Below are 27,994 nucleotides of genomic sequence, written 5' to 3'. Positions count from 1 at the left end.
TTTTGGCCTGGTGCGGTGGCTCACGCCTGTAATCCCAGTAGTTTGGGAGGCCAAGGCAGGCGGATCGCCTGAGGTCAGGAGTTCGAGACCAGCCTGATCAATATGGTGAAACCCCGTCTCTACTAAAAATTCAAAAATTAGCCTTAGTGGCGGGCGCCTGTAATCTCAGCTACTCGGGAGTCTGAGACAGGAGAATTGCTTGAACTCAGGAGGCGGAGGTTGCAGTGAGCCGAGATTGTTCCACTGCACTCTAGCCTGGGCGACAGAGTGAGACTCTGTCTCAAAACAAAATAAAGCAAATCAATAAAAAAAATAGATTTTAACCTATTATACTATTATTTAGTTTCCTGGGAAAATAAGGGTTAAGGAATTTTCCTTCAAATTCTAGAAATATAGGAAGCTTTTCTTTTTCTTTTCTAGAAGAAGTAAAATTAGGAAATGATGAACCTTCCTATCTAGCTGTTTGTTAAGGCTCCTGTACATGCATAGGTTGACCTGAAACTCCAAGGGCCTTTTCAAGGTTTTTTTTGCCCCAAAGACTTATTAGAATTTTTTGAATTATTCCCACTGTGCTAATTTGTAACTGTTTTAAAGTTTATATTTATAAAAGTTGCTTCTGCAACAAATATAGTGTAAGGAAATAAAGGGAGTTATTTACACAGTTCTGTTTGCTCATTACAAAACACTTCAAAGTATAATGTTATTTCTCAATATTAAAATTACCTCAAAAATTTCAAGAATAAACAATCCCAAGGAATACAAAAATTGCTTACTTCTTCCTGACAGTAACCATGTTAGACATTATAAGGCACCACTGACTGAAATAGTATATGAACCATGGCATTGTTTACAATGTTCTCATAGTAAAACGAACCAATAGCCAAACGACTTAGGGTATAAGACAACAATAAAATACATGCCAATTATCAGCTGAATTTGATGTATTTGATTATTTAAAAATATTATTATGGAAATAAGTTTAAAATATTAACATTTTAAAAATCAGTTAAAAATAAAATTTAAAAATCATGTAAGTTTCATGAGCATAGACAAATTTCTCTCACCAATACTGAACCAAAACCTATCCCACAAAAAATACAAAAATCTTATACGGAAAATTAAAATCTGTGTTCTTCACATAGCCTGGCATGTTAAAAGTTGCAATTCGAAGAGACTCGACCAGTGTGTCCAGTAGCCCCACCACAAAATATCCATTATTGAGAAATGCATATTCAATTGCAAATATGACTTACAGGAAATATAGATAACTGTATGAACATTCTGTATTTCCCCCTGTGAGATAAAAGCAGTTGTCTAATTAACCATAGTCCTTTCTAGTGATCCAGGGATCATTTCCCCAAGGCCAGTCACACTTTTAAATGCTGTTACTAAAATATAGCAACCATGTAGTGCCAGTGCAAGGCATGTTAGCCTGTCTAAGGTATTAACTTCATTATGAAGATTTGAGCTATCAATAGGTTTCAAGATCATTTAACATTTCTCTGAAAATATTGCATATCTTTAAAAAAATCATTAAATTTGTAATTACAGAAGAAATATGAGGTTTTATTTGGTAAGATACATGCAGATATTTCTTTATGATTTGTTATATTTCTCAATTTTGTTAAACATCTAAATTTATCTGTACATCTGTGTATTACAAAAGCATTCTAAGAAAAATAAATAATGAAATATTAATTATCAGAAAAGGAATAACTTTATACTTCTCTAAAATAAAACAAAAAATAATGAGGCCTTCATTCTGTTGGAAAGCAACAGAATGCTAAAGAAGAGAGTATTAATAAAGCAGTAGCTATGTAATAAAGAAATACTGTGTATTATAACTACACAAAGTACTTTTAATTCAGATACTATGGCAATTTATTCATTTACATGTAGGGTTGTTAGAAGTGTTGCTCCATTTAGATAAATTTAATAACAATCTCAGATTCATGTTGTATTCCAAATACTGAAGATATAATCGTATTCATCCATAATAATTTTATGAGAAAACATGTACTTATAGAAAAGTTAGCTAAAACAAGAGGTAAAGTCTATTTTCTAAAAAAAAAAGGCCAAAGTTGACTGCTTAATGGGACATGAAAAAAACTATTTGGCCTCATTAAGATATTACCAACTAAATTAATGAACTTAATTAAATGACATCAAGTTATCAAAATGCCATGCGACAAGTAAAACAGTACATTCTCTAGAGCAATGTAGCAATCATGGCAACTCAACAACACTTTGCAAGTTTTTTTTTTAAATCAGTATAAATTTGTGGTAGTGATTGCAACATCACTGCTAATTAATCTCTTAGTTTAGTGAATATATGCAAAGTAATCTGTAGGCTTTTTAGGATATAGAAAGACTGAGAGGAGTATTTAGAGGTACATCCTGTGACATTATAAACCTCTAATTGTCTAAACTTTTATTAAAACTTAAATGTCTTTGGGAAAGGTGAAAAATGTGCAATGGTAATTATTAAAAATTCAAGAAACTGACCATTTTTGGATATCCGTATTCATATTTCACATGGATTGTACACTATAGAACTTACTACTCAATGAAAAGCCATTCATCTTAGTACTGCTTTCTGCCACTGTTAATATTAGAATTCTGAGAGGCAGTTGGTTGAGGCATTTTAGGATGCACTAAATATTGTAACTACTATAAAATCTTGATGCCTTCATCAACTCCCATATTTTTTCAAAACAAAAGATGGCATAATTTTAGACCCATAACAAGTTTAGAATTGCTCCAAAATGTAGGTAAGCATGATAATGCATATGAAGTGTTTCGTAAGTTTTTATGAATATACCAGGAATATGATGTTGTTGTTTCTATTCCTGATGACAAGAATGATAGTGAAGCTGGTTTTGCAATAATAGTGAGAGAGTAATTGTTGTAATCACTGTCACATGTTACCTATTATTTTGGGACTTACAAAGGCATGGGAAACCTGACATCACCAGAGTTGTTCCTTTCCTTTTGCTACGGAGGACATTCCTTTGAGAACTTACAATATGGAAAATACACAGGTAAGATGTTACATGTCTTAAGAGTAGAATTAAAACATAGAATTATTTAAATGAGCCACAGTTTCAGAATGATTCCATACACTGTAAGTTTTTACCTACTCACTTCAGGAGTGGATATCTATTTTAAATTATTTTGACTATAAAATGAAATATGCATTTTTTTCTGAATTAAATTTAAAAAGTATGTAAAATAATTGATACGATATTTACCCAGTTCTAATATTTGGAAAAAATTATTTTTCTAACACATCCTCCTGTAATTGCTAAATTTTGGTACTAAGAATTACCTCCTGTAAAGAAAACAATTGCATGATTTAATGTTGGCCAAAATATTTTGCTCTAAGTAAGATATAGTATTTGAGTTTGTAATGGTTGAATTAGTGCTTTTGGGACTGGATCAGCTGACATACAAAAGTAAGTATATGTACCCTACTTCTGATCATGAAGTTTTAAAGAAGATGGACAGTCATGAGAGGAACTATTTTGGTGGAGAAAAGTTAAGATGAATGTTGGGAGGATATTTCTCTATTGTAAGTCGTATTTGTTTGGAAGTTTTTTAAAAATATAACTTAAACAATATAACTATAACTCTATGTATAATAAGAAGTGGGGGCCCAGTGAAGTTGAGTTATGGTTCAAAAGACAATATAAAAATGTCATAAACTATTAGGCTGATGGAGACTACAGAGAAGCACCAAAATCATAAGCATATATTATGTTTATTTATTAAGTTTCTTGTGTGTGTGTGTGTGTACTGGGCATGTTGGTATATGTATATATTTATAGTGGATGAATGGTATAAAATGTACTATATTCAGTAGAAAGGTGATTAATATAATTAAATATTAGAATGTCAAACTAGCCCATTATTTATCTTTATTGCGTCCTGAAATCATTTAAAAACTAGTACACTATTCTATTTTAATTATCTATCTACACTCTTTCCACTTTATCCTACAAAATAGCATGCCTACGTTGAAGAATATGAGCACAGACTATGACTACTCATGAGAAAAAAATTACATCTAGGTGGTAAACAATGATTAAGATTTATACAGAATGTTTATTTTTCCTTAATTTTATCTTATCATAAACATCATTTCTGCTTCAGAGAAACAGAATGGTAAGACAACTGAGAATAAAGATGTTTTATGGATGTTATTATTATTTTTGAGATTACCTCTATATTGATTTAATACCCTTTGATGCACATACTTTGATTTTTAGAGAGAAACTCATCTAAGATATGATCTGTGAAAATCACACCACAGTCACTGAATTTATTCTTCTTGGTTTTACAAACAACCCCGAGATGCAAGTTTCCCTCTTTATTTTTTTCCTGGCCATTTATACAGTCACTTTGTTGGGCAACTTTCTTATTGTCACAGTTACCAGTGTGGATCCCGCACTTCAAACACCCATGTACTTCTTTCTTCGAAATCTATCACTTCTTGAAGTATGTTTCACCTTGGTTATGGTGCCAAAAATGCTTGTAGATCTAGTGTCCCCAAGGAAAATAATCTCTTTTGTGGGCTGTGGTACCCAGATGTACTTCTTCTTCTTATTTGGCAGTTCTGAATGTTTCCTTCTCTCCATGATGGCTTATGATCGCTTTGTGGCCATCTGTAACCCTCTCCATTATTCAGTCATAATGAACAGGTCCCTATGCTTGTGGATGGCCATAGGCTCTTGGATGTCTGGTGTTCCTGTGTCTATGCTACAGACAGCTTGGATGATGGCCCTTCCTTTCTGTGGACCAAATGCCGTGGACCACTTTTTCTGTGATGGTCCCCCAGTGTTAAAACTAGTCACAGTGGATACAACCATGTATGAAATGCAAGCGCTTGCCTCCACACTCCTGTTTATCATGTTTCCCTTTTCTCTCATTTTGGTTTCCTACACCCGCATTATCATAACAATTCTGAGGATGTCCTCTGCCACTGGCTGCCAGAAGGCATTTTCTACTTGTTCCTCACACCTCATTGTGGTGTCCCTCTTCTATGGAACAGCCAGTCTGACCTACCTGCGGCCCAAATCAAACCAGTCCCCTGAGAGCAAGAAGCTAGTGTCATTGTCCTACACTGTCATCACACCTATGCTAAACCCCATCATCTACAGCCTGAGGAACAATGAAGTGAAAGGGGCTGTCAAGAGGACAATCACTCAAAAAGTCTTACAGAAGTTAGATGTGTTTTGACTTCTATTGTGTAAGAATGCTTCCAAAGTAGGGACAGCAGAACCTACTAACCAAAGCTTAAAACGGAATGGAAGAGTTGCTCTTATTTCATCACTAACCGGTGGGTGCATTTCTGTGTATCATTCAGGGTCCTAGCAGGAAAGAGATGGTACTCCTGAATTGGGATAAGTGAGAAAACGCTTTATGAGAGGGCTATTTAGAAATTGTGAACAAGGTTAGGTAATAGCCACACAGATCATACAACAGAACTTTTACACTTCTTGGCCTGAAGGGGCAAGTAGAAGGAGTGTTAACTGGAACCAATAGAATGCTACAACTATTAAAAAAAAAAAAAATCACCTGATAGGATCTCTGTTCTTTAGTACAGCAAGGCAGCCATCCCAACCTTATTTTGATCTGACTCTCTCAAATCTATTGCTGGCTTCTGTTCCAAGCCAAACCAAATACAACATGGGGACAAGAATGTCCATTGATGCAATGTATAAATGCCAGCCTCCTGGGGCACAGAGCGGGATGAAAAAGGGTAAGGAAAGTTATGAAAGATAAGAACAGCCACCACAAACCACTGTATATTCTGCGGCTATTGCAATGTAACAACGAATCATGGCATCTAACCTTACAAAAATTATAAAAGGTAAAAGTTTTGCAGATGCCAACAGTCCATAATACAAATTCTTTATATGGGTTGTATGTTTAAATAAAGTTATTTAATAAAATTACCTTAATATTAATATTTGGTGACATGATTTTGGACTTTTTTAGTCATTGGCTAAATTATCCATTAATTAATAGTAAGCTCTTCTTAGAGTTTAAACAAGAAATATTTGCTTGACACCAGAGTAAAGCAAAAGAGTAATAGTAATAGCAAACATGGTTTATTGAGGAACTGTCTTTGACACATGCCCTTGCAACAACTCAAGAGATAATTATTATATCTATATTTTTCATAAAAGATAAATTACAATCAGAAAATGTAAGTAACTTGGTAAGGCAAAAGCTATTGAGATGTGGCCACAATAGTTTGAGTCAGACCCTTTTGAATTTGAAATTCAATATATTAACCTCTTAAAAATGTCTAGTCACATTTTTATTAAGGTAAAGTTGCCACCTACATGGGAATTTGGCTTTCAAAACAATGGAGAAGACAAGATTGTCAAAATTAATTATGCAAAATTTATATTTCCAGTAGAATAAGCTTATATCGGCTTTGAATATGCAACTTGAACAATAATATATGTTCCCATAAATCTTCCTTAGCCAAGGTTTCTGTTAATTGTACCGTTTCTTCTTCAAGCAGTAACAAACCTCCATGTTTCTTTGTTAATTTTCAGAAAAATTTAAAAGCCACCACAAATTTCCAACTTGTATTGACTGTTTTAGTTTAATTTTGATTTGCTGAAGTACATATTTATTGCATGTAATGGGAGTTTGAGGTAAAAAAAAAACTATTCCTTTAAATCTTTCTCCTTCAATAATCTCTTAATTTTTAAGCCTAACTCAGATATTCTTGAATTAATGTAACTAAGTTCAATAACCATCTCATAAGACTCCATTATGATGGTTTTCTACCAGCTGCATGTGACTCACAAGTAGATTGTGAGGTTATAAAATAAATTTAGTAGTGCATGTTAATGTGTCCAACAAACTAGCACAGTAGAAAGAAGTATATTCTTGACAATTAAAACTTGTATATATTTAGAGTGTATAACATGATGTTATATATAACAATTATGAGACCAAAAAAATATTTAAGATATATATGCGTATGTATATACACATACACATATTGTGTAATGGCTAAATCAAGCTATTTTAACATACGCATTACTTCACATACTTATCAACTTTTTGTGGTGAGAAAACCCACAGGCTATTTCCAATTCTTTCATTCAGTATCTTATTGTTCTTGGTTGAAACAGAAACTATTTGAAAATCACTCTAATAATCTGTAAAGAAGGTTCTAGAACTGTAAGAAACTAAAATTTGACAACAATAAATAATAAGGAATGCTTTGTGATTGACATGGGAATACTCATAGTGGAGGTCTAGTAGAACTTAGTCACTTTACAAGTTAATTGGTATTTCCTCTTTTCCTTACCCACTTTCTTACAGATTCAGCTTTTACATCTTTCATAAATTTACAGGCTATGTTTATAGCCTGTATTATTTATGGTATTTTGTTTCTCTTAAGCATTTTTTACAAAATATACGTAGTCACTTTAGTGGACTGGTTTGTTTTCCCCAAAAAGATATGTTGATGTTCTCATCCTTGATACCTGTGAATGTGACCTTACTTAGAAACAAGGCCTTGCAATGTAATCAATTTAAGATGAGGTTAAACTAGACTGGGGTGGATCCTAAATCCAATGGCTAATGTCGTCACATAAGAAGAGAGAGAGAGAGAGATTTGAAGACAGAGTAGTACACACAGGGAAGACAGTTATGTGAAGATGGATGTAGAAATTGGAGTGATGACTGTGCAAACCAAGGAACACCAAAGATTATTGACCACCAAATCGAAGGAGAGGAGCATGGAACAGATTTTCCCTTAGAGACTTCAGAAGAAACAGACATGCTGGCATCTTAGTTCCAGACTTCTGGCTTCCTGAACTGTAAGAGGATAAATTACTGCTGTTATTTATTTATTTATTAATTTTTTTGAGGTTACAAGGATTTTCTTTTTATTTTATTTTATTTTATTATTATTGTACTTTAAGTTTTAGGGTACATGTGCACAATGTGCAGGTTAGTTACATATGTATACATGTGCCATGCTGGTGTGCTGCACCCATTAAATCATCATTTAGCATTAGGTATATCTCCTAAAGCTATCCCTCCCTCCTCCCCCCACCCCACAACAGTCCCCAGAGTGTGATGTTCCCCTTCCTGTGTCCATGTGTTCTCATTGTTCAATTCCCACCTATGAGTGAGAATATGCAGTGTTTTATTTTTGTTCTTGCGATAGTTTACTGAGAATGATGATTTCCAATTTCATCCATGTCCCTACAAAGGACATGAACTCATCATTTTTTATAGCTGCATAGTATTCCATGGTGTATACATGCCACATTTTCTTAATCCAGTCTATCATTGTTGGACATTTGGGTTGGTTCCAAGTCTCTGCTATTGTGAATAGTGCCGCAATAAACATACGTGTGCATGTGTCTTTATAGCAGCATGATTTATAGTCCTTTCGGTATATAGCCAGTAATGGGATGGCTGGGTCAAATGGTATTTCTAGTTCTAGATCCCTGAGGAATCGCCACACTGACTTCCACAATGGTTGAACTAGTTTACAGTCCCACCAACAGTGTAAAAGTGTTCCTATTTCTCCACATCCTCTCCAGCACCTGTTGTTTCCTGACTTTTTAATGATTACCATTCTAACTGATGTGAGATGGTATCTCACTGTGGTTTTGATTTGCATTTCTCTGATGGCCAGTTTGCAGATGACATGATTATATATCTAGAAAACCCCATTGTCTCAGCCCAAAATCTCCTTAAGCTGATAAGCAACTTCAGCAAAGTCTCAGGATACAAAATCAATGTACAAAAATCACAAGCATTCTTATACACCAATAACAGACAAACAGAGAGCCAAATCATGAGTGAACTCCCATTCACAATTGCTTCAAAGAGAATAAAATACCTAGGAATCCAACTTACAAGGGACGTGAAGGACCTCTTCAAGGAGAACTACAAACCACTGCTCAATGAAATAAAAGAAGATACAAACAAATGGAAGAACATTCCATGCTCATGGGTAGGAAGAATCAATATCATGAAAATGGCCATACTTCCCAAGGTAATTTATAGATTCAATGCCATCCCCATCAAGCTACCAATGACTTTCTTCACAGAATTGGAAAAAACTACTTTAAAGTTCATATGGAACCAAAAAAGAGCCCACATCGCCAAGTCAATCCTAAGCCAAAATAACAAAGCTGGAGGCATCATGCTACCTGACTTCAAACTATACTACAAGGCTACAGTAACCAAAACAGCATGGTACTGGTACCAAAACAGAGATATAGATCAATGGAACAGAACAGAGCCCTCAGAAATAACGCCACATATCTACAACTATCTGATCTTTGACAAACCTGACAAAAACAAGCAATGGGGAAAGGATTCCCTATTTAATAAATGGTGCTGGGAAAACTGGCTAGCCATATGTAGAAAGCTGAAACTGGATCCCTTCCTTACACCTTATACAAAAATCAATTCAAGATGGATTAAAGACTTAAATGTTAGACCTAAAACCGTAAAAACCCTAGAAGAAAACCTAGGCATTACCATTCAGGACATAGGCATGGGCAAGGACTTCATGTCTAAAACACCAAAAGCAGTGGCAACAAAAGCCAAAATTGACAAATGGGATCTAATTAAACTAAAGAGCTTCTGCACAGCAAAAGAAACTACCATCAGAGTGAACAGGCAACCCACAAAATAGGAGAAAATTTTCGCAACCTACTCATCTAACAAAGGGCTAATATCCAGAATCTACAATGAACTCAAACAAATTTACAAGAAGAAAACAAACAACGCCATCAAAAAAGTGGGCAAAGGACATGAACACACACTTCTCAAAAGAAGACATTTATGCAGCCAAAAAACACATGAAAAAATGCTCATCATCAATTACTGCTGTTTTAAACCACCCAGTTAGGTGATTAGTAATTAGGTGATTTTTCATGAGCTGTGTGGTAGATAGATTAAAAAAGAAAAAAACAGCCATGCCCTTTATGATGTGACTCAGGAGTGCCTCTCATCAGGATTGTGTCAATTTCCTTATCTCTTGAATCTAGTCTAGATGTGTGACTTGTTTTTGCATAATGAATGTGACAGAAGGAATATTGCACCATTCAGAGTGTAAGGGTCAAGAAATCATGCATGCATCTTCTCTCTCTCTCTCTGGCACACGCGTGATTCTCATGAGAACAAGCCAAAGCCAGCATGCTGGAAAAAGAGAGATGTTTTGAAGCAGTGTTGAATTATCCCAAAAGAGTCCATTCTAGATCAGCTTACAGCTAGCTGATTCCCAAAAATGTGGAGGAACCTAGTTCAGAATCCAGCATATCTGCCTAGCCAACTTACAACTCAAGAACAATTACAAATAATTATTGCTTGAATACACTATGTTTAGTGGAGATTTGTCACATAGAAATGGCTAAGTGGTAAAAGATGCACTCCAAATAATAAGTTAAGAATCACATCTGTCAGACTCATCCTTGACTCAATAACTGAAATTGTTCCCACTATGAAGTCTGGTGCAGAGAAGCCATAACAGATCTGGTACTTGCCTTTCTTTTTTTTTTTTTTTTTCCTGCATAAAATGAATAATATCTTGCATATTTATTGGTTCAAATTTACTATCAATTCAGTTCAAATAATTTCCATTTAAATTTAAAGTGAAGTATTTTAAATTTTCTTTTCCATTAGAAATACATAAGCTCTCTGGTGCCACAATTCTATATGGATGCCAGACATTTCAGTAGCTATTCTGAGCATTAAAAATCTTATCAGAGCTTTAACAGTTAAAGAAACTATTTCAAGGGTCATCAGGTTCAGAGAAGTGGTTCCTCCTGAAGAGTTCAAAGAATAAAAGTGTTAACATTTGCGGTCAGTTTTCAGTCCTGTGCATTTTTCACCAGCCTCTCAAAGCACGGAACAATTTTTTCTTTTTAAGATTATTTTAAATTGACAAACATTGCATATATTTATGGTGTTTTGAGATATGTATACAATGTGCAATGACTAAGCTAATTAACATATACATTACCTCACATACTTTTTTATGAGAACACAATATGTACTCTCAGCAATTTTCAAATGTACAATACATTTTTATTAACAGCAGTCATCGTGTTGTGCAATAGATTTCTTGAACTTATGTCTCCTTTCTAACTGAAATTTTGGGTGCTTGCCTTAGTGAAATCTTGCCTTAATCTGTCTATCTCTGAAAATTAACTTTGTCCTCAACTTTCCAATATTTTTCTAGCTTTTACTTGAACTCCTTTATATGGCTTATCAACTGAGATTTCCACTTACCTTCTGTCTTGCCTTAATCTGTCTATTTCTGAAAACTAACTTTGTCCTCAACTCTCCAATATTTTTCTAGCTTTTACTTGAACTCCTTTATATGGCTTATCAACTGACATTTCCACTTACCTTCTGGATCCAAATACTACATTGATCTCCAAATCAATGATTGCCTCAGCTAGGCAATACTTCTAACTCCATTAGCTCTTATATATCACTACTCTCAGTAGTGATTTATAGTCCTTATAAATTTCCTTTTAGGAAAGAAAACATTACTTAGTGAGGTTTATGATCAAAAATGAGTAAAATAACTATAAATAATATTTACTCTGTACTATACTTTAAGACTGTAGAAAAAGAAAAAATGATAGTGCCCCAACACTGGCTGTTTGTGGAAAATATGCAATGGAGACAGAATATCTGAATATCTGTCTTTATTGCTCATAATGCTTCATTGGGGAAATTGGCAATCGCTAAAAATAGGCTTTATATCCATTCTTTTGACTTATACTTACTTACCAGCACAGCTGAAAGGCTGATAAATCCTTCACTAGTGAATTCAACCAGCATGTGAAAGCAAGCTCAGGGGAGAATAATATGAAAAATTAATATATGTACATTGCTGAGTATATGGCAATCTCTGTCCTAAAGCTATTTACCATGGTAAACTTTGAGGTTAGGGCTAATATGATCTACACTTTACAGGTGAGGAAACTGAAGACAGGAATATTAAAGTTTTATTGTCAGTTTCTGATTCATTTCCTACTATAGATACATTCGTCAATCACTTTTTAAACCCATATTGTCGGGACTTAATCTTCTGTCAAGAATCACTTTATTTTTTCTTATTAAACAAGTTTAGTTCATTTGCTGAAAAGAAACCTGACTCTAGCTGGTGAAAAATAATTCATATATATGGTTTTTGTTCTCGTCCTGCTACAGTTAATGCGGTGTGGAAGGTATCCTGAAAAAATACCTTGAATTGAGAATGCATACATTATGTTCAGAGGACTGGAGGTTCACCAGGTGTAGATGCCAAAATGTTCAAAGTTAACTATTGGCAAAAAAGACTTGACAGGTATATTTATGCCATAACATAGAAGGAGCTGGAGGCAGTTAATGAATTTGAAATAGTATGTAGGTAAAGAGGTCATTTTCAAGCAGAGTAATGACAGCATTAAAATTGGAGGAACACGAGTGATGGGAGGTACAAAGCACAGGTTTGATTCAGAGAGATCAACCAGGATATTAGTGTAATACAGCTAGTGTGAGGTGTTAAGCCCATATTCCAGTGCTGGGGGAGAGATGGAACATGTAGGGAAGAATGAAAGAGAAACCACAAAGGAGCTATTTGCTAATTCATTGGTTTTTGTGAGACAAGAGAGAAAGAACATCGAATATATTTCAGAGGCTAGAGAAGTAGTGGAGTCAGTCATAGACGACAGGCTTCTACACATGAAATTAGAGTATGGAGAATGGGAAGCAGTTGAAATGACAGCATATATGATGATGCTCCTAATGACGTTTGAAATAGTATTGAATGAAACATCATTGAATCCATCTGTAGAATTTTACATTGATTTTGCTTACACATGTCACCCTAACTGGAAAATTTTTTTTATGAAGGGGAAGTAAAGATAAACCAGAACATAGAAGTGTTTTTTCCTTTTTTTAAATTTCAATCTCGCTTCTCTGTTTACACATATCCTCACTGCCCCAGGCTAAAGTATCTAATGAGAATTGGCATGGTACTTTTATTGACTCAAAGTTCTAATTGCAGTTACTATGATTCTCTGTGGAAAGTATCTTTTTTCCTTCTCTTTAAAAAATTACTATGCAATATCTTGTATACTCAGAGTGATTGATTCCCTTGATAAACTCTAATAAATTTCATTCTTATCCTGCAAAACATAAGATAGGAGATGTTTTGTGCTATGTTTCGTGCACAAAATTATTAAAAGTATTGCATAAAATTAACTTTAGGCTATGTTTATAAGGTGTATATGACATAGATGAATTTCATGTTTACACTTGGGTCCTGTCCCCAGGATATCTCACTATATATATGCAAGTATTCCAAAATCTGAAAAAAAAATCTAAAATTTAAAATACTTCTGGCCCCAAGCATTTTGTATAAGAGATATTCAATCCATAATGATAATAACAATAATAATTAATTTTAGTTAGTATAGCTACCACAATTTTTGTCTGTCATCCTCCCTTCGCTCCAGTTAACAACTTCACTGTGTAAAGAAATTTATTTTACACTCTGTCTTTCCCTCTTTCCTTTTTTAGAGTTTCTTAGGAATTGATAGAAAAATAATTAGGGCAAGTCAAACCCAGACATTTTTTTTCTCCTCTGAAAATGCTACTTCAAATGAAATAAAAACAATAAAAGTTATAAATCAATAAGAAAAAAGAGTGGTAGAAGAGATAATAAAATAAAAACTTGGAAGCTGAAAGATGGGTAGGTGATAACGGAATTATCAGAGAAACAAAAGGAGAAACTAAACTGGTAGAGAAATCCTACAAGTAAGCAGATTTCCAAGGTCAAACACACATGAGAAGGCCACAGGGAAAATGATTTCTAAGGAAGGCTTGAAAGTTTGTATATAAATGAATTAGTTAGAATTTTTTCCATCTGAGAAATAACTTTTACTCTTGCCAGCAACTGTTGCTTCCTCATTCGAGCACAACGCTGGAGGGACTCTGGAATCAGACAGAAATGTCACAGTTTAGAGATGGTGTGGAGGAAGAGGTGCTTCCCTAAAAGCTGGAGAATTAACTGGAAGGATATGTACTGATTGGTGAGAATCCCAGATTCTTCTGCCACTCAGATCCAGAACATTAGCAGGCAATAGGCTGTTACTTTAAAGGCTGAAATCTAGAAGATTTATTTCTGGAGAAACTTAGCAATCTGAAAGAAAATACTGTAGAAAAGCTGGATAACCCTGAAGTACAGCACTCTACCTAACGAGCATTTTCAGTATACACAGAGCTTCAGAGAGTATTTCCCCCCTCACACTTAAATATAAACCAGAATTTGAGAAAATTTATAACACAAAAATAGATACCAAAATACATAAATGAAAAAGGAAACTTAAGAAACATCAATAGAAGACAGGGAGTAGAAGGAAGGGCTCTTCAAAAACCAGTAATAGTTTCAGAAATATAAGAACCTACCTCACCTTCATGAAATAAGAATAAAGGGGCATAAAAATAACATACAGAAGTATTAAGAGAACTTTTGAAAATTGTGTATTTATTAGTTAAAAGTTTAATAAATAGTTATGAATATAAAGGTGAAAAATTTTATAAACTAGAACAAGATTTTTTAAAAGACTGAAAAAAGAAGAAAAATAGAGTTATCCAGGGAGTTCAGCACCTGAAAACTAAAAATTTCAGCATCTGTGAACAGGGAAAATAGAAGGTAACACCCTCAAAATAATATAAGAAAATCTAAGTTAGGATTATCTAAAATAAAGGGAAAAAAATCCCATTTTAGCTAATACAATAATAGAAAATAAAATAAAAGCTATAGTGATTGGAAAGGAAGCTATATAACTGTATATTTTCTCTGATGACATGATTGCCCATGTAGACAAGACAAAAGAATCAACAAAAAATCTCTTTGAACTAAGTGATTACAGCAAGTTTACAAGCTACAAGGTTAATACACAAAAGTCAGTCATTTTACTATATACCAGCAATGAACATGTAGAATTTGAAGTTAAAAACAACCCATTTACATTAGTACTCCCTAAAATGAAATAGTTAAGTATAAATGTAACAAAATATGCCCAAGAAGTATATGAGAAAAATTATAAAACTCCATTGAAAGAAATCAAAGAACTAAAGAAAGCGAGAGAACTTCCATGTTAATGGATTGAAAGACTCACTAGTGTCAAGATGTCAGTTTTTCCCAACTTTATCTATAGATTCAATGCATTTACCATCAAAATTCCAGCAAGTTATCTTGTAGATAATGACAAACTAACTTTAAAGTTTATATGGAGTGGCAGCAGACCCAGAATAATCAAGAAAAAAATTGAAGGATAAGAACAAAGTTTGAGGATTGACACCACCTGACTTCAAGACTTGCTACAAAGCTACAGTAATGAAGAGAGCTTAATACTAGTGAAGGAATAGACAAATAGATCAATGGGATACAATATAGAAATAGAGCCACATAAATGTAGTTAACTGATCTTTGGCAAAGGAGAAAAGGCAATACAATAAAGAAATAGCCTTTTCAACAAATTATGCTGTGTCTTAGTCTTTTTGGGCTATTATAACAAAATACCATAAACTAGGTGGTTTATAAACAACAGAGTTTATTTCTCAGAGTTCTGGAATCTTGGAGGTCCAAGATCAAGGTGCCAGCAGATTTGATGTCTGGTAACGGCTCACTTCCTCATGAAAAGCCACTTTCTCACTGTTAGCTTACATGGTGGAAGAGGCAGACGAGCTCTCTGGAGTCTGTTTTATAAGGGCACTAACCTCATTCATTAGAGTGCTGCCCTTACTCATGACCTAGTCACCTTTCAAAAGGCCCCACATCCCAGTATCATCACCTCAGGGATCACCATTTTACAATATGAATTTGGGGTAAGACAAACGTTCAGATTATAGCATTCTAAAGAAGAAACTGGGCTCACATGCACATTACACTCTTCACAAAAAATAACTCAAAATGTATCACAGACCTATATGTAAATGCAAAACAAAACACTTTGACGATAACATAGGAGAAAATCTAGATGACCTTGGGTATGGCAATGACTTTTTAGATATGACATCAAAGACACATTCATGAAAGAAAGAAGTGATAAGCTGTACTTTATTAAAATTAAAGTTCCTTCTCTGTGAGAGACACGGTCAAGAGAGTGAAAGAGAAGTTTCAGACTGGGAGAAAATATTTCCAAAATATATTTCCAATAAAAGACTGTTATCCAAAATATGCAAAGAACACTTAAAAACAAAAATTAGAGAAATCAGCAACCCAATTACACAATGAGCTAAAGGCCTGAACAGACTTCTCACCAAAGAAGATATACAGATGGTAAAAAAGCATATGAAAAGATGCTCAAAATTGTATGTAATAAGGGATACACAAATTAAAACAACAATGAAATGTCACTACACACATATTAGAATGACCAAATTTCAAAATACTGATAACACCAAATGTTGAAAAGAATAAAAAGCAACTGAAACCTTCATTTATTGCCAATGGGAATGCAAAATGGTATAGTCACTTTGGAAGACAGAATGGTGGTTTTCTACAAAACTAAACATTCTCTTATTATATGATTCAGCAGCAATCATGTTGCTTGATGTTTACACAAAAAAAGCTGAGAACTTATGTCCACACCAAACTTGCATACAATAGTTATATCAATTGTTTTATAATTGCCAAAACTTTGAAACAACCAAGATGTCTTTCAGTAACTTTATAGATAAAGAAACTGTAATACATCTAGACCACAAAATACTATTCATCACTGAAAAGAGGTAAGCTATCAAGCCATGAAAAGATATAGAGAAAACTTAAATGCATATAACTAAGAAAGAAATCAATCCAAAAGAGCTACATCCTATATGATTCCAGTGATATGACATTCTGGAAAAGACAAAACTATGGACGTAATAGAAAGAGCGGTGCAGGGAGGGAAAGATGAATGGGTGGAAGACAGAGGATTTTAGAGCAGTGAAACTACTCCATATAATACTATTATATGGAATACATGTCATGTGAATGCATGTCATACATTTGTCCAGACCAATAGAATGTACAACACCAAGAGTGAACCCTAGTATAACTATGGACTTTTGGGTAGTAACAATGTGTCAAGAAGGTTCATCGATTGTAATAAATGTTCCACTTTGGTGGGGATAATGATATTGGGGGAGGTTATAAATGTGTGGGGGCAGAATATATGTAAGATAGCTCTATTCCATCCTCTAAATTTTGCTGTGAACTTAAAACAGCTCTAAAAATAAAGACTTTAAAGATACAATAAATAAACATTTTCCTCTCAATTTTCAATATGATGAAATACATTTTGGCACATCATCGCATATTCCATTACACTAAATTGATAGAAAAATCCTTTGGTAGTGAGCCGAGAACATCATGATTGGGAGTACTTATAGTTTGGGAGAGTTGTTTTTATTTTACATTATGTATTTTATTTTTAAAAATTTTATTCAAGTTATCCATGTAAATAATGCAAAATATTTAATAATATTTACTATGAAAAACAACTGTGATTCTTTTACCTTTTCTTAGACAGCCAATTAAAATTTTGATTGGTTCTTTTGGCATATATCTCTATAGTTTTAGTTAATGTTCAAGTATTACTAATTCCTAAGTTTTTGGTGCAGATATAATTTCTTGCCTTCATACTACAGAGGTTGAGGATGTGGCTCTCATTAACCTATTTCTCACCTTGCAACATGTGTGCACCATTCTTATCTGCCCCATCATAGGTTGCTTTTTTAAATATATATTTATGCAGTTTGCCATCATGTTTATTTATAAGTCTCTTTAGCCATCTCAGTGAAGAAACTGCTTTCAAGAAGAATTTTACTGTTTTCTTGAAAGATTACCTAAAATAGTGATACAATTCTAGTCAGGGGCAGAAAGGACGTTTCAAAAAATAATGCCCCCAAACTTTCTAACTTGATAAAATACATGAAATGACACATTCCAAAAGCTCAACAAACTACAAAGATAAATCTGAGATCCACAGAGACACATGATAATCAAACTGTCAAAAGCCAAAGACAAAAAGAGAACCTTGAAAGCAGCAAGAGAGAAATAAGACATACGGAAGACATCCTCAATAAGATTAATAGCTGATTTATCATCAGAAGCCATGGAAGCCAGAAGTTAGTGGGATGATATATTTAAAGAGCTAAAATAAAAAACAAGCAAATCTATCAGCCAAGAATTCTACAGCTGGCAAAAAATCTTCCAAAAATCAATGAAAAATAAGATATTCCCAGATAAACAAAAACTGAGAGAGTTTTTTGCTAGTGGACATGCCTTGCAAAAAATGCTAAAGGTAGTGTTTTGGGCTGAAATAAAAGGATACTCATAAGCAACTCAAAGCCAGATGAAGAAATAAAGGACACTGATAAAGTTAACTACATTGGTAAACACAAAAGTCAGTATTATTATATTTTTGGTTTTAAACTCTACTTTTCTCCTACATGACTTAAAAGACAAATGTACAAAACAATAGTTATAAATCTGTGTTATTGGGTTTCCAATATATAAAGTTGTGATTTGTAACAACAATATAAGAGAAAGAAATTGGAGCTGTATAGAAGTATATTTTTGTATACAATTGAAACTAACATTGTATAAATGCAAAATATATTGTTATAAATTTAAGATATTAATCTTAATCCCCAGGGTCACCATTAAGTAAATAAATAAAAATATAATAGCATAGGAAATGAGAAAGAAATAAAAATATACTACAGAAAATCAATTGAACAGAAAGATAGCAGTAATGAAAGAATAGAGAAACAAAAAAATTAAAACTCATGCAAAAACAATAACAAAATGTCAGAGATTATCCCTTTCGTACCAGTATTTACTTTTGAAGTAAATGGAATAAACTTTCCAATGAAAATGCAAAGATAGGCAGAATGTATTTAAAATATGATTTAATTTTATACTCAGAGTGGCTCAATTTAGATTCAAAGTCATGGATAGATGGAAAGTGAAAGGATAGAAAAAATTATTCTATGAAAATAATAACCAAATTAAAGCTGGGATAGATATCCTAATAGTATAGAAATTAAGTAAAAATGTTTTATAAGGGTCAAAGTATTAACCAATTAGGAAGATATAACAATTATACACATATACTAACCTAAGAGAAGGGCCCCAAATATGTAAATAAAACCTTTACAATGCTAAAGGTAGAAACAGATATACAATAATAGTTGAAAACTTCAAAACATCACTTTCAGTGAATTGTCAGAACAAATTAGATCTAGTAAGGAAATAGGGAATTTGAAAAACACTATAAACTAACTAGATCTAGAACATATAGAGAATTGTCCACCCCAAAACAGTAGAATGTACATTTTTCTCAGGTGTATATACAATGTACTCTAGAAGAGACCACATGTTAGGCCACAAAACAAATTTCAATAGGAACTTAAAAATTCAAATCATATGACGTATTTTATTAAACCACAATGGAATGAAACTAGAAATTAATGAGAGAAAAATTTAAAAATTAACAAATTTGTAGAAATTAAATAACACACTATCAATGTGTTAAGGATGAAGTTACAAGGGAAATTAGGAACTTGGGGACAAATAAAAACAAACACATATCAAATCTTATGGAATACAGTGAAAGGAGTCCTCATATCTATATTTTTCTGAATGTAGATATAAAAATCCTCAACAGAAAACAAGCAAAACAAACCCAGCAGCATATTAGAAGGGTTATGTATTATGACAAAATGGAATGACTCTTAAGAATGCAATGATGGCTTAACGTGGGGAAAAGGGAATGCTTATTCATGGCTAATGGGAGTGTAAATTAGTTCGGCCACTGTGGAAGGCAATATGGCAATTCCTGAAAGAACTAAAAACAGAATTATCCTTCGATCCAGCAATCCCATTACTGGGTATACACCCAAAGGAATATAAATCATTCCACCATAAAGACACATGCATGCATATGTTCATTGCAGCACTATTCACGATAGCAAAGACATGGAATCAACCCATCAATGGTAGACTGGATAAAGCAAATGTGGTACATATACACCATGGAATACTATGCAGCCATAAAAAGGAATGAGATCATGTCCTTTGCAGCAACACTGATGAAGCTGGAGGCCATTATCCTAAGCAAACTAATGCAGGAACAGAAAGCCAAATACTGCATGTTCTCACTTATAAGTCGTAGCTAAATGATAATACTTGGACACAAAGAGGGGAAAAGACACTGGAGCCTAATTAAAGGTGGACAGCTGGAGGAGGGAGAGGATCAGAAAAAATACCTATTGAATACTATGCTTATTTACCTGGCTGATGAAATAATCTGTACAACAAACCCCCGTGAAGCAAGTTTACCTACGAAACAAACCTGCATATGTACCACTGAACCTTAAATAAAAGTTAAAGGAAAAAAAAAAAAAAAGAAAATCAATCAATATAATACACCACATTGCAGAATGAAATGGTGAAACAAGTGATCATATCAATTAATGCGGGTAAAGTATTTGCAAAATTCAAACACTTTCATGATACAAAGCATGACAAACTAGGAATAGGAAGTAATTTCCTCAACCTGACAAAGAGCATTCATGACAAACCCACAACAAAAATCTATTCGATTGTGAAAGACTAAGAGACTTTCCCCAAAGATCAGGAATAAGAAAGGATGCACCTTTTCACCACTGTTATTCATCGTTGTGCTGGAAATTCTGGCTAGGACAATTGGGGGAAAACAAAAGAAAAAAAGACATTTGTATTAGAAAAGAAATAAAGCTATCCCTATTCTCAGAACACATAATATTACAGACAGAAAATCCTAAAGAATCCACTCAAAAATATTAAAGCTGAAAAAAATCCAGCAACATTGTAGAATACAAAATCAGTCCATAAAAATAATGTGTATTTCTATACATAAATGTGAATAATATGAAAAGGAAATGAAGAAAACAATTCAATTAACAGTACCATCAAAAACAACCAAATGCCTAGGCATAAATTTAACCAAGAAGGTGAAATACTTGTGTACTCTAAACTAAAAGCGTTGCTGAATGAAGTTAAAGGTCTAAATAAGTAGACAGACATCCCATGTTTATGGGTTGTTAAGATGCCAATGCTGTGCAAACGATTTGCAGATTCAGTGCATTCTCTATCAAATTCCAAGGGCATTGTTTTCAGAAATGGAAAAGCCAACCTTTAAATTTATGTGGAAGTGCAATGAATCCTGAGTAGTCAAAACAACCATTAAAAAGTAGAAGCAGGTGGGAGGACACACTTTTCACTTTCTAAACTTACTACAAATCTTCATCAATAACTTAAAAAATGTGGTACTGGCATAAGAATAGGTATAACAAAAAATGGAATAGACTTTTTCTGGGATGGACTCCAGAAATAAGCCCATACATCTATGGCTAAAATTAATTGTTTACAAGAATATGAAGACCATTGAAAGAGGAGAGAATAGTCTCTTCAAGAAAAAATGCTGGGACAATTGGGCAGCTACCTGCAAAAAAAAGAAGACAGATTCCTATTTCACACTGTATACAAAAAGGAACCCAACATGTATCAATGACCTAAATGTAAGAGTCAAAACTATAAAACACTTAGAAAAAAAATACCGGGTAAATCTTCATGACCTTGAAGTTATGAAGAGTGAAAAGACAACTGACAGAATGGGAACAATAGGTTCTAGCATATGGAATATTTAAACAACGATTACAGTTCAGCAACAAAGAATCAACAGCCTATTTTTTTAAATCTGCAAAGAATTTGTAGAGACATTTCTCCAAATGACCAAGAAAGACATTTTTGTTTTACATTTACAGTTTATTAGGTAGTCAACATGCAAAAATAAGTGCTAACGACAAACCTCTACAATATGGTTCTGTGTAAACTACAATGGTTCATTTGTTTTGAAAAATCATCTACTTCTTTCAACTGAAGTATTAATTTCTGTAATGAATAGTATTTAGACTCTACAGTTATGGAACCATCTGGCAAGGCCCCTGCAGAATCTTGGTCCACTGGATTTCCACGTGAATACATTTTCGAAGCAGGAAATAAGGCAGCACACGGAAGACGTGATATTGAACCTAAGCACCACGAACACAGTCCCGCGGACACTGCCAGCAAGGCAGGCGGGGCAGTCCTCGAAGACAGTCCCCCATGGGCTGTGGCACCAGGCATTTTGGCAGCAGCTCTGGAATGAAGTCGTGAATGTCCCTCATGGCATGGCATCACAGGTCACTACAGGTCAGTCCAGAACCACTACCACCTTTCCCAGGCCATGCCAGAAAGACATGCAAAGATGCTCATCATCTAAGTCATTATGGCAATACAAATCAAAACCATTTCAAACCCACTAGGATGAGTATACCAAAAAACAAACAAACAAACAAAAAAAGCCTGGGGTGGGGCGGGGGAAGTAGGAATAAGTGTTGGGGAGGATGTGAGAAATTGAAATGCTTGTACGTTGTTGGCGGGAATGAAAAATGGTATAGCCACTGGAGAAAATAGTTGTGCAATTCCTTAAAAAGTTAGAATTACCATATAATATAGCAATTTAACTCCTAGGTATATACCTGGATAATTGAAATCAGGTAGGTACCAGATTGCGTATATGTAAAATATCCAAAATAGGTTAATACATAGTGACAGAAAGCAGACAGATATGACCCAGGGGCTGAGGGGAGAAGAGATGGAGAATGGCTGCTTAATGCATACCATTCTTCTTTAGGGATATTCAGAATGTTTTAGAACTTAACATAGATAGTGCTGGCAGAACATCGTAAATGTACTAAATGTCACTGAATTTAACATTTAAAATAATTAGTTAACAAAAACCCAGAACTGTGGAGTATCATCAAGTAATATAGTCAAAAATGTAAGGGAAAAAGTATCAGAGAAATATAACTGGCATTTAATATTTTTTCTGGATTTTATTATTTTAATATCTTAATTTAATTTGTGACTTGTTATGATTCTCCTTCTAAACAAAATTTATTTTTGTTCCTATTTCAGTGCTTCTGAATTTATCACTGATAATTTGTAATTGCTTCTTCAAAGAAAGAATCCTAATATGAGGAAGCTTAAATCTCCATTTGTGTCAACACATGGAAACAGGAGAAATGTGAATATAGTTTCCATAATCATGGAAACATCCATTTCAGTACAAAAGTTGTGCATCAGCCCCAGAAATCAACTAGCTGTAATGGCTTGGCAGAGAACTAACTCCAGGTCTGATGCTGATGAGGAAAAAAAAAAAGGGAAGGTTTGCTTAATGTATTTGAATCTATCGAGGGTATATCTGTTCTTCTGTTGGCTAGCCTGGAGAAGGAACACTGAAGAGCGCATAAATAACAATGCGATTATTTTAATTAGGCCCAGTGGAAACAAAACATTGATGAATAAAGAAACGGAATAAGGGTAAGGTGTGGCTCAACTAGAAAAAAAATTACATTGTCAAAATAACAAATTAGAATATAATTTTAATGACAATTATAATAAAATTATTACAAAAAATAAAATGAAAAGACAGAGAAAAAAGAAATGTGTATAAGAGGGCTAAGTGTAAGAAATCAAATGTTCGTCTTTCATACTTAAAAGCCAATAACTAAACTACAACTGAAAATATCATTTAAGAAATAGTATTGGATAGAAAAGGAAAATAAAAGCTAACAGTGGAAGTCTCTGGGAGTAGGAGTTATGGAGGATGAGGACTGGAGCAGACGGCTACTAATTTTCATTAACAGAGTTATAAAATGTTTGACTTTTTGAACTCGGTATTAATAACAACAAAATAATAAACCTACTGAAATAATATTTAGGGAGGAGAAATAACACAGTTATTAAGTTACTTCGCTCACACAAAATTCCTTAGTCATAATGAGCAGTTTTCTTGGCAGTGTATTCAATTTTTCTAAGACAAAAAAGGAAACTAAAGAGAAATTGAAGATTATTTCATTCAATCATGAGTGACTGCTGCTCAGTGCATAAAAATTGGATGCATTTTTCATATTTTAAAACATTTTAATATTATTTTCAAATGCTTTCAGAGTTGCACAAATTTGAATTACTGTCTTTTTTTTAGTGTTGGTTATTTTTTTCGAAATTTGAGAAGAGTTATATCAGAGGATTTGTATACAGATGAATTCCTGAATTGAATGTTTAAAAATTAGCTTCTCATTACAGTCCAACTCCTCCAATTTTCCTCCATGCTTACTGCCAAGACTTCCTCTTCCTATGCTCTCTTAGTCAGTGACAGTGCCTTATATCTTATTTCTTCTTGTTCAGAATCTCAGAGTAACCTGCAACTATTTTCATATCCAAATAATTCAACCTTTTTATTGCTAAACACATATTTATTCAATTCGTGTTTAGTGTCAGGGATATTCCATATCTTAAGTATTAAAGATGAATAATACAATGAACATATTCTCAGCTCTGATGCACTTATAATTTTGTAGAACTAGGAGAAAAAGGATTATGAAGAAATGATATTTAAAAACAAATATTGACTGTATTCAGAAGAACCAAAGTCTGAAATAAAGATTTGAAAGATGGGACATTTCTCCTCACATATGCTCTTCTTCTCAAATTGATATTTTTATGGAGATGATATTTAATCTTAGGCCTAGAATTTGGAGGTGGAGCAGGGGTGAAGGTAAGAAGGAGAGGTGACAAAGAGCTTGAGGAATGGAAATAAAGTCCATGTTCTAATGAATAACATAGCAAATAGGGAAAGAGTGGAAGGACATGAAGTTAAATGGGGTAGTGAGGGGCTATGCCATGGGATGTTTTGCTGGCCAGTCATAATCTGCATTTCAAATATATTTCATGACCTAATTTTAGTACAAAAGTGGCATAATCTGAATTAAATTTTAGGAAACATAATTTTAGATTCTCCATAGAAAATCGATTCAATAATGGAAGAAAGCAAAAAAGTATTTATAAGGCTACTACAGGTTATTAAGTACAGGTGGGAGGTAGGAGTGATACAAAAGGGGAGCAGGAAAGTGCTGGGAAGGGAAGGGCGTGGTCCCTGGCTAAGGCTCCACCCGCAGGCCTGTACCCATGGACCTAAGTGAAGACTGGCATTTCTGTTTTCCTGCCCAAATGTTGCATTTCCCAAGACCACCCTGGTCCACCACACCCCTATCTTGTGCTTATAAAACCCCTGAGACTCTAGGGGGCAAGCACACAATTGACTGGACATCAAGAGGAACACATCAGTGGAAAAAGACACAGCAGCTGGACATCCAGAGAATGTCAAAGGGAGCATGTCAGTGGAAAAGCACACTAACCGACGCCCGCAGACTGGCAGACCATCGACCAGTGGAACAACATGGAGTTTGGCCGGGGTGGTTGGAGGAGAGCCCTGGCCAATGAGCAGCCCGACTCCAAGGGACAACCACTTTCCCACTTCATCACCCTTCTGGCTCCCCCATCTGCTGAGAGCTATTTCCAATCAATAAAACCTTGCACTTATTCTCCAAGCCAACATGTCCTCTGATTCTTCCAGTACAACAAGGCCAGAAACCCCAGGATAACAGAAAGCCCGTCTGCATGCTCCCCCTAGAGGTTTGAGTAGTGGGGCATCCAAGAAGTGAGGAGGAACACATCAGTGGAAGAAGACACAGGTGGCTAGACATCAAGAGAGGACATCAAAGGGAGCACGCTGGTGGAAGAGCACACTGACAGACGCCAGCAGACCGGCAGACCATCTACCAGTGGAACGACATGGAGTTTGGCCGGGGTGACTGGAGCTAAAGCCCAGGCCGATGAGCGGCCCTACTCCAGAGGAAAACTCCTTTCCCACTTCATCATCTTCTGGCTCCCCACTGCTGAGAGCTACTTCCACTCAATAAAACCTTGCACTCATTCTCCAAGCCGACATGTCCTCTGATTCTTCCAGTACACCAAGGCAAGAAACCCCAGGATACAGAAAGCCCTCTGTCCTTGCGATAAGGCAAAGGGTGTAATTGAGCTGACTAACACAAGTTGCCTACAGACAGCTAAACTAAAAGAGCACTCTGTAATACTCACCCATTGGGACTTCAGCTGTAAACATTCACCCCGAGAAATTGCCATGGAGTTGCAGTCCCACAACCTGCCCGTCTGCATGCTTCCCCTGGAGGTTTCAGCAGTGGGACACCCAAGAAGTGAGCCACTCCCCCATCGCATGCCCTGTGAGGGGGAAGAGGAAACGTTTTCTGTTTTAATAGTAGGTTGATCCCAGCACTTTGGGAGGCCGAGGCGGGCGGATCACGAGGTCAGGAGATCGAGAGAGACCTTCCTGGCTAACACGGTGAAACCCCGTCTCTACTAAAAATACAAAAAAATTAGCTGGGCATGGTGGCGGGCGCCTGTAGTCCCAGCTACTCGGGAGGCTGAGGCAGGAGAATGGCGTGAACCCGGGAGGCGGAGCTTGCAGTGAGCCGAGGTCGCGCCACTGCACTCCAGCCTGGGCGACTGAGCGCGACTCCGTCTCAAAAAAAAAAAAATTGTAAGTTGGATTAGAATGATGGAAATTGTAGCAGACACTGCTTATCTAATCACAAAACTTTTCTCGCTGGACCCATCTAGACTAGATATCCCAACATTTTAGTATTTAGGTTTGGCTACGTAACTGAATTCATTCCATGCCAATGGAAGGTGAATGGACATTATGAAAATCACTTCCATGCCTCACAATAAAAACCTCCTAAGTAATTCATTGCTCTCTCTTTTTCTTATCCTGCCCTGCTGGCTGTAGATCTACATTCAAGATGTCAGTGTTAATTAGGTAGACTCTGAATGACTGCATAGGGTTAAACATCACCATCTCACCTCTCCTAACAAACGCACACAATCCCTGCCCTACATGCTGCATATTTGACCTTAAAGTTTCAAGAAATGCTTTCTATTTTGTTAAAAGTGGCAAAACAAATCTGTTCTGTTGGAATTCAAGACAGTGATAGGCTTGAAGGGTGAATGGCCAGAAGGGAGGAAGAGCAAGAATTCTGGAATACTGCTAACTTTCTGTTTTTTCTTTTTCTTTTTATTTTTTTTTAATTGATCATTCTTGGGTGTTTCTCGCAGAGGGGGATTTGGCAGGGTCATAGGACAATAGTGGAGGGAAGGTCAGCAGATAAACATGTGAACAAAGGTCTCTGGTTTTCCTAGGCAGAGGGCCCTGCCACCTTCCGCAGTGTTTGTGTCCCTGGGTACTTGAGATTAGGGAGTGGTGATGACTCTTAAGGAGCATGCTGCCTTCAAGCATCTGTTTAACAAAGCACATCTTGCACCGCCCTTTATCCATTTAACCCTGAGTGGACACAGCACATGTTTCAGAGAGCACAGGGTTGGGGGTAAGGTCACAGATCAACAGGATCCCAAGGCAGAAGAATTTTTCTTAGTACAGAACAAAATGAAAAGTCTCCCATGTCTACTTCTTTCCACACAGACACGGCAACCATCCGATTTCTCAATCCCTTCCCCACCTTTACCCCCTTTCTACTCCACAAAACCGCCACCGTCATCATGGCCCGTTCTCCATGAGCTGCTGGGCACACCTCCCAGACGGGGTGGTGGCCGGGCAGAGGGGCTCCTCACTTCCCAGTAGGGGCGGCCGGGCAGAGGTGCCCCTCACCTCCCGGACTGGGCGGCTGGCCGGGCGGGGGGCTGGCCCCCCCACCTCCCTGCCGGACGGGGCGGCTGGCCGGGCGGGGGGCTGACACCCCCACCTCCCTCCTGAATGTTGCTCAGGTGGATATATTCACATGAAAGGTGACCAAACTGTACAATTAGGATAATTGCATTTTATACATCATTAAAATGTTTAAAAATGTGTGGTGTTCAAGCCTTAATAATTTTAAAATTTATCTGCGATGGCAGCTAGTATTTAAGTACTTAGCAGTGGAAATGTTAAAAAGTACATGCACTTGAAATAAAATTTTTATGTAGAACCAATAAAATTTTCCT

General features: G+C 35.4%; 1 protein-coding gene across 1 annotated transcript; it reads left to right on the top strand.

Moving 5' to 3' along the window:
- The first annotated feature begins 4,287 nt into the window (after positions 1 to 4,287).
- On the top strand, positions 4,288 to 5,238 carry LOC467020 (olfactory receptor 10A7). The gene has a single exon (XM_522420.2). It carries the CDS (start codon positions 4,288 to 4,290, stop codon positions 5,236 to 5,238), a length of 951 nt encoding a protein of 316 aa, XP_522420.2.
- Positions 5,239 to 27,994: the final 22,756 nt, after the last annotated feature.

This window comes from Pan troglodytes, chromosome 10, assembly GCF_028858775.2.
Source record: "Pan troglodytes isolate AG18354 chromosome 10, NHGRI_mPanTro3-v2.0_pri, whole genome shotgun sequence".
NCBI classification, from domain to species: domain Eukaryota; kingdom Metazoa; phylum Chordata; class Mammalia; order Primates; family Hominidae; genus Pan; species Pan troglodytes.
The sequence above is the reverse complement of the archived record's forward strand: the minus strand, read 5'-3'. Positions and strand labels throughout refer to the sequence as shown.

Excerpts from the sequence above, each read along its gene's own strand:
- LOC467020 (XM_522420.2), top strand. The coding sequence starts at position 4,288 with ATGATCTGTGAAAATCACACCACAGTCACTGAATTTATTCTTCTTGGT.